Genomic DNA, 18401 nt, shown 5'->3' with positions numbered 1-18401 from the left:
CTGCTCCACATATCCCATATCTAGGAAAAAATGAAGACTTCAATATAAGTTTCTCAGCTTAGAAACTTGGAGCCAAGGGAAATTAGACAGACATAATATAAATGCATTCTACTTCAAGAAAATCTAAACTTGCAAAAACAGCTACAAAAAAGCAGTTTCCCAAACTTAAATCATTCATGTATTAGTGTTACGGGTTTTGTCATACTGAGTGCACTTGCATTATTATTTCCTTAAGAAAAAAAAAATTTTTTAACTACTGCTACCGTAAATGGAAAAAATAGTACTTACCTTGCAAGTAACTGTATAAATATAATTAAAATAGAATAATTCTGTGGGAAATGAATAACCTCTGTAAATTGCTAAAGACCCATTGGCACCAAGCTGTGTAATGAGGACTGAATAAGACTTAAAATTAATCCTTGTCTAAGCAGTGCAGAAGAGGGTAAATTAATTGTTCCTATTAGTCCAGAATCACCTGGAGGTTCTCTAAATAAACTATTTGATTCGATTTTTCAGTAACACATTTTGTTCACGGGCACTTAAAAATACCAACAATACTAAAAGATGACCTACTAAGTTTTGTGAACACATTAATGGGCAGTGAAACTGTCCCTACCAACCATCCCTCCTAACCTGACATGGCAAATGTCAACAACTTCTCAGGTGCCCATTTTGCCAACCATGACTACACCTCAGGAAAAAACACCAGAGCTTCTTGCTCTGTTTTCTAAATTACCTCGCTTCACTAAGATTAGCCTTCAGCTATTCAACGACATCCTTCAATCTATAAGCTATGAGGGCAAAAATATAATACAGCAGCTATTAAAATGAAACTATTTTCTCTCTCAGGTTATTTCAGAGCAGTTCGCCAGGAACCTGTCCAATTTGGAGAAATAGGTGGTCACACCCAAATCAATTATGTTCAGTGGTATGAATGTGGGACTACAATTCCTGGAAAATGGTAGATGCTACAAAGTTACCTTCTGTTTCATCATGGCAAACAAAAGCATTGAAAATACTATGTCACATTCATTCAAAGCTATTTTGTTTACTATGTATAAAAGTCTACAATCTAATAGCAATACTAGATGTTTATTATTAGAAAAAATTGCTGAGAGTATTTATCAGGTTTTACAAAGTCATTTTAAGAAAGCAAGATATTGATGTTAACAGAATAACATTTTTGGGGAAGCTGGCTCCCTATTCATGGTATTTTAAGAGATTGTTTGTATATTATTTATCACACTGTTGTAATGATGTTTTGAGATACTTTTATAACAAAATTAACATCAAAAAAGGTATATACTTTTTAAAAATATTTACTTTTATTGATGTGTACTCTTCCTATTGACGAGTTAATTCCATAAATCTCTACTTAGTTTAACTTATTGGATCAAATTATCTTCAGCGTATGTATCTGGGGAAAAAAGGTCCGAATTTTCACATTTATATTTAAACTTCAATTTTTTAGCAACAGCTGAATAGCTTTGTGGAGGAGTTTAATAGTTACACATTTCCTTTAAACATCCACAAATTCTTAAAAAGACTGAATCAGTACATTTCATTTCAGCTAAAAATGGAGTCTAATATATTGTTTCAAAAGATACATTTTTACCCACCATAAATGTTACAATATCTGAATATGCTTTGTCAAACTATCCCTTTATGCAATTGTCTTCATATTGTTTTTATGATTCTAATTAAGCTGTATGTACAGACTGTGAAGTCTGAGCACCAAAATAATGCATGATGAGATCGCCTACCATTTTATAGGATATTTACTATGTATTTATACGTTAAGACCTCTATGAATGAATGTATCAGAGAATGTCTTTGTAACTGTTTAATTCAATCTGTAATAAAAATCTGACTCATTTCTATTAAAAAGATATTTTCCTTTAGGTGGGGAATGGAAATCCTTGCTGCACTGTTGCAGTCATTTTGAAAGGGCCTTTCCCTGTACTTACCTTTCAACATGCTTCAATCTTATCATCAATGCTACATTTTTGTATTTTTCAAGTAAGTATAAATTCTGCAATAAAGAGATGTAATTTTTTTTAAGATTGAGTTTTTTTTATTTCTGAAAGTTTCATCAGTATGTTAACTATACCTTTTATCTCAGAAGGAAAATCACAAAGTTACCCAGGCTCTACCAAACCCCATCTTCTCTATTGTTTTGTCCTAAATTAACCTTTCATCCTATGAAGTAATAAAGTTCATTTTAAACCAACGATTACCAATGCATTTTTTTTTTTCAAAGGAAGGACAAAAACCAAATGGCACTGTTTTCGCTGAATGGAAATCTGTTTAAGTTAAAATGTTAAAATGTTTATACTTCATTTTAAGACCAAACACCAATAAGGACTTCTGAAAAATTGTTTTTTCACATAATGTTAATGACTAAATTAAATTTCAAGACCACTAATGGATTCAATCATCTTTATTAACCTATCAGTGTTACATTTTATACATAATATCTTGTTGTATTCTCCATAGGGCTCTACTTTAGTACATCATGTTAATAGTAAAAAGGCAAGTAAGATGGCTAAACCTCACCCTAGCATTTTAATATCCTCTGGACAAAGGAAGCTAGAAAGTCAATCACTTTATACACGTAAGAGTAGTGTTCCAAAGTAACTAAGAAGCTGCTACATTTTTAAGCAGGGAGGAAAAAACTTTCATTTTGGTCTTTGTGTTCCAGCAAATTATACTTTCAATTAACAGCAACAATGATATCATAAAAAATGCTCTGCTTTTTAAATTTCTGAACTTCAATACAAATTAAAATAGTACTGGAGTCTTTTGGGAGGCCAATAGCTAGCAGCTACATTAACTGGTGTAGATGAGCCTCCTTATCGATAACCAGGTCCAGGTTGGGTATAGCCCTGACCAAAGGGAGGACGGTTACGTGCATAAGGATTAGGCCCACTTGGAGGAGGGGTCATGGTACTTCCAGGAAGTGAAGTAAAACCTGGTCTTGGTTGATAGGCCCCAGGTTGGCTTGGAGCCATTCCAGGTTGGGAGGCAGGAGCCACAGTATAATTAGTAGGCTGAGAAGTTTGGGCAGTGTAAGTTTGTGCAGGATAATTGCTCGCCTGGTACTGCTGTGGCGGCTGAGCAGGCAGTTGTTGAGGCTGACCAGAAAAGGCAGGAGCTGGTGCCTGGGAAGTTGGTTGCTGGCCATATCCCTGGAACTGCTGAGGTTGTTGGGGTCCAGTCTGCTGACTATAGCTTGCTGAAAAGGCAAAATAAATAACATGTATCTTATCTTTTAGTAAAACTTTTCCAAAGAATTAGTCTTACTGTTAGGTGGACCAAAAATGGTGAGAAATTTAATAAATATGTATGTAACAAGCAGAGTGGTAGATTCCATCACATAATATTTCAAGACCAAGTAGTTATCAAAGAGGCATTCTCTACAATTTTTTAAACCCTCTGAGACATAATCCCTGAGAGCAAATTCCTGCCATAGCATAATTCCTAGAACAGATGCTCAAATAATAAAAGAATTATTATACTTTCTAGGAAGACCAAAAATGGGAAAGCTAAATAGTCATTAACCAAGTTTTCAGGGGAGACCTACTTAACAGTATCAAATAAAATACATTGTGGAGAATGAACATTTTATATGAAATAATACTATAAATACATCTTATTATACTAATTAGGTGCTTTAAATTTTGCTCACTATAAAAACTAAGCCATTAAGAATAAATACAAAGTACCATTTTCACAATCTTTAAAATCTTTCATTTCTTTTAGATTTGGTATCTGATGCTTTTTGCCTTTACGACTCAAAATTTTGACTTAGCAGTACAGCATAACACATAAAAAGCATACCATATTGCCCCATAAAAAGCAACATCTATATTCATTATTTACTAGGATGTAATTTTTTTTTACAACGAAAGTCGGCTTCACTGAAAACTTTTATCTCTACCATGAAACACACCTGCAGCTACTTGCAATGAAACCTCTCCATTGACTGGAATCCTGTCAGCATTAAATACCAGATACATAAGAAAATTATTAAAATATGTACAACCCTGCATTAAAAAAAAAAAAGGATTGAATGAATTTGAGTATATTCTGAACTCACCTTGAACCTGGGTTCAAAATTTACTCATGAAAGAAACCTTTATGACATAGTCCATGAACAAAACTGGAAAAGGTCAGAGGGCAACTGGCAAACCAACAGTGTCAAAGATGGTCCAATGTTACCACCACCACCTCTTATTAGTCTCCAAGCAGAGTATTTAGTTGACTATTTCCATATCTCTCAATCAAATTCAAGTTAATAGACTAGTAGGATCAGAAATACAAAGATCATAATTCGAAAAAACTAAATTTTACTCAGAGTGAAGACCCTGACTAAATAAGAGCAACCTTAGTTCTTAATAAGTAAATCAAGTATCTTTAACCCATTTAACTCACGGTAGCATCTGAACACTGACCTAAAACCAATTCATAAAAAATTCTGAATGTCATACAATTTCTCCTATCCTCTACATAAAACTTACATTTTCACTATAAGGTTTTGGAGAAACAGATGGATTCAGCTTTATACTAAAAATGCCTATTCATTTTAAGACTGTGAGAAAAAAGAAAAGTGCCTTTTCATCCTGGCACCCGAAATCTAAACTGTTTTTTTAACTGGGCCTGGAAGTAATCTGATCCTTAATTATTGCTTAGGGGAGGGAATAACCCTACAGGCTGAAGATTTCATTAGCAGCCCACCAGTCTCTTAAACATAATGTGGCAATGCTTCTATCACTGTGTGTGTGTGTGTGTGTGTGTGTGTAGTCTCCCTTCCATTCCTCCAAAATAATAAGTAACTTTAGGTGAAGGACATCAGAAATAGCAAAAAATGGACATATGGAAATTATGTGGGGTTTTTTTGAATACACAGGACAGCTAGCCTTTTATGGAAGAAGTCTACCAACTCCAGTCTAGGTTGTAGAACGCAGAATGATACAGGGAAATACTGAACTGGTCCAGCTCCCTCCACTGAATGGCTATATCTGCTTTGACAAGTCACAATCTCTTTGAAAACTAGTTGCCTCATTTATAAAATGCAAAAGCCTGAGTCCCACACCCAATCAAATGAAATTCAAAAATCTCTGGGAATGCAGCCCCTACACAAAGCCTCCCCCAGGTGATTCTAAAGCACAGTGAGGGCCGAAATCCCCTGAGATTAAATGACAACTAAATCTCTTCAGTTCTGCTGTTCTTTCTATAAATCACATAATTTGTAACACTGATTTTTTTTTAAAAGAACTGCATCCTAAAATAACCTTCCTCCTGATATATTCCAAACTTAAGGTCTATATATTTCATACAATTAAAAACAAGTAGCTACAGGTTAAGTCACTCCACAGCAAATAAGATCTAAATAAAATTATTTGTGCTAAAATATTTCAAACTTTAATTAATGACAGAATGTTACGGTCTAGGTCAGGAGTCAGCAAACTTTTCTGTAAAGAGCCAGACAGTAAATATTTTAGGCTTTGTGGGTCACATGGTCTTCTGTTGCAACTACTCAATTCTGCCATTCTAGTGACCAAGCAGCAGTAGAGAATATAAAAATAAAAGTAGAAGTGTGTTCTAATAAAACTTTATTCAAAAAAAACAGGCAATAGTCCAGATTTGGCCTGTGGGCTATACTTTACTGACTCCTGTTCTAGCTGATACCACAAAACTCCATAAAATAGAATTTAGACAAGATTCAACTTGCATAAATTATTTTTAATTACAGTTGAAATTGTGATACTTAAATCTTTGGCTGTAAAACAAGCACTGGACACAAACTCTCTTTCTGACATAAATGTAACAAATACTGGAATTATAGCCAAAGTTACATTAATAATATTTATCATACTTAGATACATATAATCTTTGGCAGACAGATGGTAAAACAGAAACAAAATAAGATGCTTATTTAAAACAACTAAACAATGTTCTTAGTTGCCTGAATTACATTTTATACGATTTTATTTGTATGGCCTCTTTCTGGTATTCCTATATACTTGCAAGAGATTTTAAAATCTAAATAGCTTAATTTAGCTCTTAAATAAGATCACCTTTCCAAGTATGAATAAACTGTTCATATTTCTACAGGTACTAAGAGTACACTGGAATTATGTGTTACATATAAATGGAGGGTTGGAGGGGAGGGGGAAAACTTGCACTAAGTTGCCTAAGAGATAAACTGATCATGTTAGTAAGAGACAGCTTTGTATTAAAAAATTTTTATACTACAAGTTACTGCAGAATCATCTACTGTAAGTTTTATTTGCCCACCAGAAAACTGAAATGTTGATTTACAATAGATATTAACGTAAAATATTTTTAAATAAATAAAACAAATGTTGTTTCCCCTAAATAAAAACTTAATACCTATTATGTCAATATACTACATATCAAGGAATTAAGAAGAGCTTAAAGTTTAATGAGTACAGAAACAAAAAGCCATGAGCCAACTCCCTTTCAACACCTGCTCACCTGAATACTGAATACCATACTGTTGAGGCTGCTGAGGTGGAGCCTGCGGCTGCTGCGCACCATAGCCGGCCTGTTGCTGGTACTGTTGGTACATCTGACCTGAAAAAGAAAAACACACACACACACACACACACACACACACACAAGAAAACAAGGCATGTTTAATGTGGCAAAGAGAAATATTTTTAAGATACATATACATTGTCTCTCCATCCAAACAGAGTAACAATATACAAGAAAGTATTTGTTCACCTTTAAATGTCTATGAAGAGAATGAACCATTTTAGAAGTGTGATTTCTCTGCTGTGGATTAACTGCAGAGAACTAACTGGCAACAAACATTAAGTGCAACACCCATGGCTACCATTTCACAAAGTCTAGAAAAACAAATGTTTTCCAACCCAGCTGCCAACAGATAAGTAACGCTAACGTTCATTAAAAGCCAAGTGAGTTGAAAATCAGTAAATAAAAATGAGAAAAGGGACAAATACCATTACTATCACCTGAGTCCTTCCTAAAGCACTGTATTTGCCCTGTAAGGTTTGGACCTCTATTACCATATGAACAAACTCTTTGGTAGCAAGGAACTACATGACATCTTTTGTTCCAGAGCTGCAAGACACTTCTGAAATCTGTCAAGTTTGACTTTCTATGAATATCCAATATCTTTAGCCAATAATGTGGACTCTAATAAAGCCTAAATGGTTCTTCATTGCACTATTTAATAATAGCAGACCTTTTTAACACTAGTGATGTGTTCTTGAACATGGGAGTCCTATTTGTCCTATTTAAGGTCAACAATCACTGTTCCTATGAAGAAACCTTTTAGACACTCATGATTTTCTTTTACTTTTATTTTCTGTCCTCACAATCTATACCCATACCTGTGATTTTCAAGCGAAGATTTATTGGTTTATGTCTTTATTATCTCTACTTCTCAATTATTTCACAATGGTTGATTTAACTAGATGTAGTATCTGGTAGCAATAACCTTGCATTTTAATATCTATCTAGTATTTAAATCTTTAAAATAATCGCATGTTGGCTGATTCCTTTGAAAAACATTCAAACTACCTATTAATCAAAAGACTATGAGCAAACCAGATACTTACTGCAGAAGTGGAGGAAAAAAAAAAAAACGGCATTATATCAACTGCCACTCAAATTGAGCTGCAGTAGGCAGCTAGGACTCATAGGCTTAGAAAACGAGATGAAGCCCACTCTATTATACTAGCTGCTCAGCCCTAAACGTGTCTAAGTGATGCCCACTGGGTAGCACTAAAGGAGATACAATTACGTTTATATCCAGCTTATTTACTAGCAAATGTTTCTTTATAATAAAACAGAATAAAATAAAATCAGCTCAACTATTTTAAGCTATTTAACCTATTCCCAAATATGACAAGAAAAAAAAAAAAAGAAATCCTCACAAAAGTTTCTTAAATGCTTTCTTATTGATTTAGACTAACAGCATAAAAGGTAGCACAGAAATTAACCAAATTTAGATACCATCTTAATCCTGGATTGTACTTCATAACTAACTTCTGGAACAGAAGTGATCAGAATCTAAAATAAAAAGGCAAGCAGGTACAGAAGGGGAATAAATATGTATAGCACACAACAATGAACTCTAATTCTTCAAAATTAGAAGGCTTAACTCCACAATAAAAAAAAATAAGCAAACAGGCAATAAATATATTTTTAAAAATTCAACCAAATTAGTATTCCCTATCTCAGATACAGAAAAATTAAGCAACTTACCTGCGGTCAATAGCTAAGAACAGAAACATCAAGAGCTAAGAACCATCACTGGAACTCAGGCATAACTCCAAAGCTTTAGTTTATAAAGGCGTTTTGCATATATTATCCCATGAACAAAATAATATAAATATTAACTTGGGCATCAACAAAAAAGGCTGAGATTAAGGCTCCATATAGTAGTAGACTGTGGTCATCAATGAGTAAGGAACTCCTGGTCAAAAACGTAGTTATTCCCCTCACTAAAAATGTATAGGGTACAACGCTTCATAAAGCTTTTTTTTTTTTTGCATGTTTTCATAAACTGCTATAAATTGATTTTGAAAACATCTCTAGAGTTAAAATTTCAGAGGTTTATTATATCTCTACACAATATTCCTTTTATAGCAGATCCTCAAATAACATCTTTTGTTCGACATTGTTTCATTAAAACACTGAGAAGGAAAAAAAAAAAGATTCCCAGCCAGGGTTACTGTTCTGTGTGGAGTTTGCACATTCTCCCCAAGTCTGTGTGGGTTTTCTCTGGGCACTTCAATTTCCTCCCATATCCCAAATATGTGTATGTTGGGTTACTTAGCATGTCTAAATGATCTCAGTCTGAGTGACTCTGGGTATGTGTGTGGTTGCCAAGTGTACCCTGCGATAGAGCAGCATTCCGTCAGGGTTGGTCCCCATTTTGCTACTGAGCTGCTGGGATAGCTCTCAGCCACCCACAACCCTGAACTGGAATAAATGCATAAATCATTATCTTATTTGTTTTTATTAATCTTTCTTCTATGCATCTATAACTCACATTTGTTTTCAGTCTTTACCTAGAAGTCTGGGAGTATTTTTGTGATAAAAAATATGCTGTAGGAACTCAACTTACTCATATCAATTAACCTACGGTAGAACTGATTTCCTCATACATCGTCTCACTTAAAGTTACAGTTTCCAAGAACCTATCAACAATGTTAAGTGAGGATTTACGGTACTTATTTTAAACCCACCTCATTCAAGTCCAAATGGGACTGTCACAGTATTCTGAAAATTAATTTAAGAAGTGTGTTTAATTGTTTAAAAAAAGAAAAAGGATTAACTTCTTCACATACTTGAGAGATCTACAGGACATATGAAGAAAGCAAAATGCAGACACTGTTTATAGTAAGCAATGTTTTGAGTAATAAAAAATACGGTCATGCATTGCTTAATGACAAGAGTAGGTTCTGAAAATTGTGCCACTGTACAAACATCATATAGCATACTTACACAAACCTAGATATATATAGCCTACTACATAGTTAGGCTATATGGTACATAGCAGACTACAAACCTGTACAGCATGTTCCTGTACTGAATACTTAGGCAATTCTAACACATGGTAATTATTTGTGTATCTAAACATATCAAAACATAAAAAAGGTACAGTGAAAATATGGCAAAAGAGATAAAAAATGGTATAACCGTCTAGGGCACTTGCCACGACTGGAGCTTATAGGATTAAAAGTTGCTCCGAGTGAGGTACTTGTGTTGAGTGAATGTGAAGGCCCAGAACATTACTGTGCACTACTGAAGATTTACAAACACTACACACTTAGGGTATACTACATTTATTTTTTAAAATTCCATTTCTTCAATAAATTAATCTTAGCTTACCGTAATCTTTTTACTTTTTTAAACTTCTTAACTCTTTTTTAACACTTTAACTTAAAATACATTGTGCCGCTATACAAAAATATTTATCCTTTATATCCTTATTCTAAAAGCTTTTTTCTATTCTCTTAATTTTAAATTTTCTTTTACTTTTTTAAACATTTAGAAAAAAATTATGACACAAACATACACATTAGCCTAGGCCTATACAGCATCAGGATCATTGATATCACTATTTTCTTTTTTTCTTTTTTTTTTTTTTTGAGACGGAGTCTCGCTGTCACCCAGGCTGGAGTGCAGTGGCCGGATCTCAGCTCACTGCAAGCTCCGCCTCCCAGATTCACGCCATTCTCCTGCCTCAGCCTCCCAAGTAGCTGGGACTACAGGCTCCCGCCACGTCGCCCAGCTAGTTTTTTGTATTTTTTAGTAGAGACGGGGTTTCACCGTGTTAGCCAGGATGGTCTCGATCTCCTGACCTCGTGATCCGCCCGTCTCGGCCTCCCAAAGTGCTGGGATTACAGGCTTGAGCCGATATCACTATTTTCCACCTCCATATCCTGTCCCACTGGAAGGTCTTCAGGGTCAAGAACATCCATGGAGCTGTCACCTCCTATGATAACAATGCCTTCTTCCAGAATGCCTTCTGAAGGACCTATCTGGGCCTGGTTCTACAGCTTTGTTTTTTTAATTAAGTAGGAGTACACTCTAATGATTTAAAAATATAGTATAGTAAATACACAAACGAGTAAGAGAGTCACCTATTATCATTATCAAGTATTAGGATCAAGTATTAGGTACTACCCATAATTATGTGAGCTACACTTTTATATGACTGGCAGTAAGTCTGTATACACCAGAATCACCACAAACACCTAAGTAATACTGTGTGCTACATTGTGATGGCTACACATCACTAGGCAACAGAAATTTTTCAGCTCCATTACCATCTTATGAAACCACCATCATATATGCAGTCCACTGTTGACTGAAATGTTGTTATACACTGCACGACTATATATAAGCTATGTTTTATGCATATTTTCAAAAAGAATCAATGCCAAAGTAAAAAGTAATAAAAAAAATTAAGGGGTAAAAGACAACAGGATAAAGCAAAGAGTAATGGTAAGACTTCTGGGAATTATTTATTACACAGAATAGCCAACCTCTATGATGACCCTCACGGGCTTCTGCACATGAATAGCATTCATGACAATGGGTTGGTACCATTTACATTCTTAGAAATTAGAAAGATTTAACTCCACAATACAAAAATGACCAAAGAATAAGCAACAAGCACATGAGTATCTGTTCCCTTGTGTAGTCCCTCACACACTGAATAGGGCTGACCTGTATACCAAGAGAATATTGCAGAAATGATGGTGACATTTCTGAGGACAGGCTATAAAAGACAGGTATCTTCTACCTCACTCTCTTCTGATTGCTCATTCTGGTGAAGCTGTCATGTCATGAGGTCACCCAAGCAGCCCTATGGAGAAGTCTAAATGGTAAAGAATTGAATCCTCCAGCTCTGGTTAAGCTTCAGGTGACTATAACTCCAGTAGCCATTTTTAATTGCAACCTCATGAGAGATGCTGAACCAAAATCACCCAGCTAAACCATTCCCGGATATCTGTCTAAAACTGTATGAGATAATAAACTTTTGTTGTCTAAGCATCTACGTTTTGGGATAAGAGTTACACAGTAATACATAATACACATAGTTTTGACTTTGGAAACATGTAAGGGATAGCTGTTAGAAAAAACGACTCAAGACACATTAACAAATGCAAAGTGTGAACCTTGTTAGGCCCCTAATTTGAACAAGTCAATTTTCTTGAAACAATTAGGGAAATTCAAATATAGACTAGTACATGTCGACATTAAGAATCACTGTTGAAGTTGCAGTGAGCTATAATCAAGCCTGTGCACTCCAACCTGGGCTAGAGTGACACCCTGTCTCAATTAAAAATAAAAAATAATCACTGTTAAATAACAGCATGGTGGTTATATTAAAAAGAAGATTATCAGTTAGACATACATACTGAAATAGCTGACTATAATAAGCTGTTCATAATTTGATTTAAACTACTCCAGCAAATTAAAAGTGGTGCAGTGGGGAAAAATGATGAAAAAAGAATGCCAAAATATTGGTAAATGTTGAAGCCACGTGACTACATGAAGAGTTGATTATTCTATGTATGTTTCAATATTTACATAAAGTCTACTCAGCTTTTCATTATATTGGCATATTGGCATATGATTTTGGCATATACTTTTCATTATATTGGCATATGATTTTACGGATTTTAATTATATGTTTTTTCATTTTTTCAGTTTGTCAAACAGCAATGTCTCCTGGTCTCTGATGATTTTTGGCGTTCTTCTCCTTACCAGTTACATTTCTGGCAACATCACACAGTCTTCCAGTAACAGGCACTGGCTTTATATGAAGAAGGGTAACATTATCCCTTTTGGTTTTTTTAATGATGCTCAATATCTTGTTGATCCTTTTAACTGAACAACATATTAAGACTATATTTATTTGGAATAAAATTCACAGTTCCAAGGTCCCTTTTATGGGAGTTAAGTAACAACTCAGGATTCTTAATTTTAGTTTGGACTATTACACATTGTAAGAGATTGCTATGTTAATAAATTATAAGTAACACATTTTATGTTGGTAATTCTGCTCAAATTATAACCAGTAGTTGATCTAGATAACTGGCAACGTCAAAGACTCATTATACATCAAAAAGTATTTATTAAGGTAACCTATAATTAACGCTGGGAATCTATAAATAATGAATATATTTATCTAAAGCTGTGCTCTTAAAATAGTCACTAGCCACATGTGGCTACTGAGCACCTGAAATGTGGCTTGTCTGAATTGTGATATGTTGTTTGTTGTTTGAAGTGTTCCGAATCAGTGTCAAATCCCAGCCTTCCAATACACAGTACCAAAAAAATTAACTTTTTAATAGTGATTACACGTTGGATACATTAGGCTAAATAAAATTTTACCTTTTCTTAAACATTTTCTAATGCAGCTAAATAGAAAATTACATGTGGCTTCTACCATAATTCTTTTGGACAGCACTGATCTAGAATTAGATCAGTTATTAATAGTTTAAACGATGTCACATATTAATTGCATAATTTTCATACTGTATGTTTTAATGTAAGCTAACAGTTAATTGTAGCAAGGCATACAATATTACTTAAAAGAATTAAATGCATATAAACAGTGTTAATCTGCTATCTCTGGAAAAAGGAATTTGGTTGCTGTGGACAGAGGTGGGAGAGAGAATTTTCACTGTATGTCCTTTCACATTTTTAAAATTTTACTTATTTGAAAATGCTCAATTAAAACAAACACTTCATAGTATGTTTAGATATTGCTAGTAAAGCCTTAATTCCCATTTATTTATACATAAACAGCAAACATTATTTGGTACAATGATCCTTCCAACTGTCACTGTATCATAGTATACATTATACACTGCTTACACAGTACACAGTACACACTGCTTAAAATGGGATTTATTTAAAAACAAATCTTTAGTTCACTTGATGTAGGCATTAAACTCTCATCATACCTATACTCTGCTTTTGTCTATTTCAGCCCATATCTGCTTTAGTTCTAGTTTGTTCTAGTTTTGGCAGTAGCATTTTGGTGCAGAGGAGGAGTTAACTAAAGTTGGTTGAGAAAAGGCTTAATAAGAAATTCTTCACAAACCACTGATTCATCAGTAAAATGTCACCTGCTACTCCATAATGACTGGTGTTCATCCAACAGACAACTCTGTGGAGTGTTGTTGTTTTTTTTTTTTTTTTTTTTTTTTTTTGGGCTTTGTTTTTGAGACAGGGTCTCATTCTGTTGCCCAGGCTGGAGTGCAGTGGAGTGATCACAGCTCACTGCAGCCCAGACTGCTTCAATTCAACAATGCAAACAATCCTTCCACTTAAGCTTCCCAAGTAGCTGGAACTATAGGCACATGCCATAGCACATGGCTTTTTTAAATCGTTTTTTTATTTATAGGGACAGGATCTCACTATGTCACCCAGCTTAGTCACAAACTCCTGGGCTCAAGTGATCCTCCTGGCTCAGCCTCCCAAAGCACTGGGATTATAGGCGTGAGCCACCACACCTAGCCAGGTAACTCTGAAAATATCACCACAGGATGATAGGCTTCTATTCCAAAAGTGGTCAGTTCATTTTAGGCTATGTTTTGTTTTTGTTTTAATGTGATTGATAACTTTGATCACTTGCTTTGGGTGCTGGAAATACATTATACCACTATCTGACCCATTAAACAAATAGTTAGAGCGCCACCTGGTGTTTGTTCTGAAGTGGAACGTGGTTTTAAAGGTCCCAACACGCCCAGGCAACACAAAAACCACATTTAATCTGGAAGGCACCCTAGAGATTAGTAAATACTTAGTCCTGTTCTGCAGAACTCCAAGGTTTTCAACGAGGCACCTTAATGCCTGCTGTCTGAAGTCTGTTGCCCCTCAATCCCCTATTTTAAATACAGAGCTTTCAAGTTACATTTCATTCAGAACTAAAGACACTCTTTCGAAACCACTGTGTTTAGTCCAATTTTCACATTTTACAGTGAAAGAATATCAAAACCCAGAGAGACTAAACTGCATATCCAAGGATGGATTATTTCAGAAGAAAAAGTCTGACTCAAAATACACTGCTTTTTTCCATTAAAGACATATTGCTAAATTTACAAAATTACAAAAGGCTACTAATCTTACCCAAAAAATCCACTACAACTGAAGTTATCCTTTACTTGTATTTAGAAATCTTTTAAATTAGAAAATCACGCACGGATGCTGAAGAAAGGAGGCAGATAAAACAGCACGTAAGCATAACACAAAATAAAGTGTGAAATCACCAGTCTGAACTTCACTACCCTCCACGAGGGTCACCACTGACTAATGACTGGTCTTTCACTCTATCTATAGAAACACTTTTTTAAGGTTTTTTTTTCATTCCATTAATTGGAAACAAACCTGACATATTGTTCTATTTGGTTTTTTTAACATCAAATCTGTCAGCACATCAAAATTTTTCCTGCGTTTAAGGCATGACTAAATACATGAAGTGTTTACAACAATGCTGCAATAAACACTTCACATGTACTTTCCCAAATATGTGTTCTAAACTCTATTTTACCTTCAATCTGACCTGCTTGTGTCTGAGCTCCCGTGTATGGTGGTTGCTGTGGCTGAACTCCTGGTGGGTGAGCTGCTGAGGAGGAGGAAGCAATGCTGTCGGGTGTTCCTGAACGATCTTCTGCAGGAGCACTGGGTGGCCCTGAATAGTCAAAAAACAAGTCAGTTTAGTATCCAATACATGGCCTTCCCCCAGTAAGCTCAAGGAATAAATCTGGTTAAAAGATACTAAAAGTACTATAGAATAAGTATATAACCACAAATATGGCTTTTTACATTAAATGTATGTACTTTATTTTTTCCTTTGTTCCAGTCTCTTAATCCAAAGCTTCCTTATAAAGTGGAAGTCCTTCCTTATAAAGTGTAAAGCACTATATTCCTGAGTCTTAACCTCTTCTTGCAAAAAAACAAAACTCATGTCTGCAATGCCAATATCCTCCTACTCCAAGCAAGGTATTCTGCATATCAACCAAAATTATCACTTCATTCTTCCAGGATTCTTCACTGCCCATAAATTAAGTTCAACCCCCTAGTTTGGCATTAAGGGTCCAAACATTATTTCTCACAATTTCTCTTCTCACACGTCTCCCTTTCAGCTAAACTAACTTCTCCCAACTCCCATAACATATCTAATATTTCTTGACCTCTATTTAATTTATCACTGTTCTCTCCACTATACCCCATATATTTAAATATAACATTCACATATTTAAATATGACATTATTTAAAATCCAATTATAATTCCACACTTCTAGTAAGCCTTCTTGACTCATGAATACTTTTTCCACTAGTGAGCTTCTATCTAGTTTACTTTTATTAACCCATACTGACTTCTACTTTGCATTTCTGAACAGCTCCCCCTTTCACTCTTAAAGCCTCTGCGGTCTTTTGGCCGGGCTCCTGACCGTTGACTGTTTTTGTCTGCCTCACAAGGCCTAGCACTCTAACTTACATATGGAGACACTGTAATTCTTCCAAAATAATGAACACAGAAATGAACGAAGAGAATATACTACAGTTCCAATGCTGTGACAGTCAAAAAACAGATTCTGAGGACAATGTAAATATGTCTTATTCCTTTAAATTCTTTCTGCTTTAGCAATGCAGAAGAGTGGTTAAAAGCATAGGCTTTGGAGCTAGACTACCTAGGTTCAAATCCTAGTGCTGTCACTCACTAGCTGTGTAACTCTGGAAATGTTACATCATCTCTTTCTGTGCCTCAGTTTCCTCATCTGTACAAAGGATATACTAATTCCTATTTCATAAGGTTATTGTGAGGATTATGAGTTAACAAGAGCTTATGGCACGGGTTTATAAAAGGAATTATACAGCAAAAGCTTATAAAAGTGACCACTACTCAGAAAGTTCCATATAAGTACTTGCTATTATCAGCAGACTAATTTCTCTAAGGGCAAACCTCTATCTTCTGCTCTGATGTATCCCCAGAACTTACCACAGTATTAGGCACAGTTGACAGCTGACAGTCCAAGTATTAATAAGAACCTAAACTAGGATATAATAGTGGTAATGCAAGAGAGACTGATGATTGCCAGAATAAAATCGATGATGGTTTCTATCTACCACCATTTTACTTAAATTTATATCTATGTAGATAAATACATATACACATTCTTCCTATAAAAGACACTATGTTATTAGCCTAAATATATATGCATTTGTTACTTTGGCTCCTCTTTCCTCCCTTATATGTAATTTATGACAGTTAATGTTCATTCCATCTTTGTAATATTTTATCCCTCATTCCCATTGCCACATTCATTATTGTAATAAGCCATATTTTTATCACATCACACCTGAAGAACTACAAAAGTATCCTGGCCATGTGTACAGTTTTTCCAACTATAATTCAACACACAAAGCTGTGAGAAAAACAGTCTTCAAATAATGTGAATCATAATATTATTATTCTACCTGGAATACAGTACATTTAAATCAAAATTTAAAAGTCTGACCTCATCAGATTTTCACACAATTTTATTTAGTGAGTAATTCCATGAAAGTCTCTAAGAAATACAAAATGAATAGACTATATACATTTCCAACTACTGATAAAGGCAAAGTAAATCCATCAGATAAACTCTCCCCAGGTAACAACTAAAACATGAACAAAAGAACTATTTGAAATAATTGAAAGTCAACCAGACACCAGAGTTTACCCCAATAAAACCAGAATGGATAAGAATTAAAAGCGCTGACCTCTGCAGCTCCAATGGCAGAAAACCACAGTGTTAACCACCTCATGGCTGGACAAGCAGCTGAAGATTTAGGAGGAAAATCCCTGAGGTGAGGGTGGCACTGAAAGGGTAAGACCCAAAATCTAGGTATATATACTCTGCCCAAATCCCCAGCTGACTGTAGGGCTGGGAGAGCGGAGGAGGATATCTCAAGAAGGCTCAGAGAAAAAGCAGCACCTGGAGCAAGCTGAAAGGACTGAGCATACATATCAGCTGCTCCACACCATAGGGAGAAAGAAGGAGTAGTTTTCAGTATGTGAAAGTTATCAAAACCAAAAGGAAATCATTAATGTTGAAAAATATAAAAAACTCTGATATGGCCATGAAGAGAGGATTCTTAGAAAAACTATCACAAAAGAGTTCAAAAACCACAAGCCCACACAAAGGCCATCACAACTTTGCAAAAATAAATAAATCAATACTTCTGTTGACTGTGAGGACATCTGCCCAGAAACTGCCTGTCCAACCTCAGACTGGCATCACTCTTGCTAATGATCTTTGTAGCCAACAATAATTATTTCAAAACAATTATGTTTTCTCCTCATTTTTTCCTTTAAAAACCTTTACCTGACTTTACCTCACTGAATACGCACATAGTTTACTACGGCATGCATATTTTCAATGCAATGCTCTATTCCCAAATACCTTTTTCTTTTAGAGAGCCCTTTTCTGTTTGTTATTTATGTTGATAAAGTCCACACAAATGTACTCCCTGCAAGATCCTCAAAAGAATATAAAGAATCCCAAGTCACTACAACATATTAACCAGAATGTCTAGTTTTCGACCAAACACTATTAGACAGGCAAAGAAACAGAAAAATGTGACCCTACTGGAGTTGGGGAATGTGTGTGGGGGAGAGGAACCCAGTCAATAGAAACTGACTCCAAATGGGTCCAAGTGTTAGATGTTGCAGATAACATTTTAAAGCAGCTATTCTAAATATTTTTAAAGGATCAAACATAAATACATTCAAACAATTAAAGGAAAATGTAGTCTTAACGAACGTAAAATAATCTCAACAGAAAAACAGAAACTATAAAAACTCAATGGAAATTCTAGAACTGAAAGC

The 18401-nt window shown here is 35.0% G+C and overlaps 2 protein-coding genes across 28 annotated transcripts in view; one reads left to right on the top strand and one right to left on the bottom strand.

Annotated features, from left to right (window-relative positions):
• ABI3BP (ABI family member 3 binding protein) overlaps window positions 1–2061 on the top strand; it is a 128486-nt gene extending 126425 nt beyond the window's left edge. For all 25 annotated transcript variants that reach the window (XM_017891905.1, XM_017891898.1, XM_017891897.1 and 22 more), the window contains one exon: window positions 850–2061. In XM_017891905.1, the coding sequence (XP_017747394.1) occupies window positions 850–965 (116 nt within the window). In that variant the 3' untranslated portion in view covers window positions 966–2061. The remainder of the gene's footprint in view (window positions 1–849) is intronic.
• A 361-nt stretch (window positions 2062–2422) lies between these two features.
• TFG (trafficking from ER to golgi regulator) overlaps window positions 2423–18401 on the bottom strand; it is a 40052-nt gene continuing 24073 nt past the window's right edge. For 2 of the 3 annotated variants that reach the window (XM_017891922.1, XM_017891921.1), the window contains exons 6-8: window positions 15077–15217; window positions 6502–6600; window positions 2423–3235 (exon numbers count right to left, since the gene is read on the bottom strand). In XM_017891922.1, the coding sequence (XP_017747411.1) occupies window positions 2853–3235; window positions 6502–6600; window positions 15077–15217 (623 nt within the window). In that variant the 3' untranslated portion in view covers window positions 2423–2852. The remainder of the gene's footprint in view (window positions 3236–6501; window positions 6601–15076; window positions 15218–18401) is intronic. The other variant, XM_017891923.1, reaches the window with a different exon arrangement.

Source organism: Rhinopithecus bieti, unplaced genomic scaffold (assembly GCF_001698545.2).
Source record: "Rhinopithecus bieti isolate Rb0 unplaced genomic scaffold, ASM169854v2 scaffold_20579, whole genome shotgun sequence".
Lineage (NCBI taxonomy): Eukaryota > Metazoa > Chordata > Mammalia > Primates > Cercopithecidae > Rhinopithecus > Rhinopithecus bieti.
Note: the sequence above shows the minus strand (reverse complement) of the source record. Positions and strands in the feature narration are given on the sequence as shown.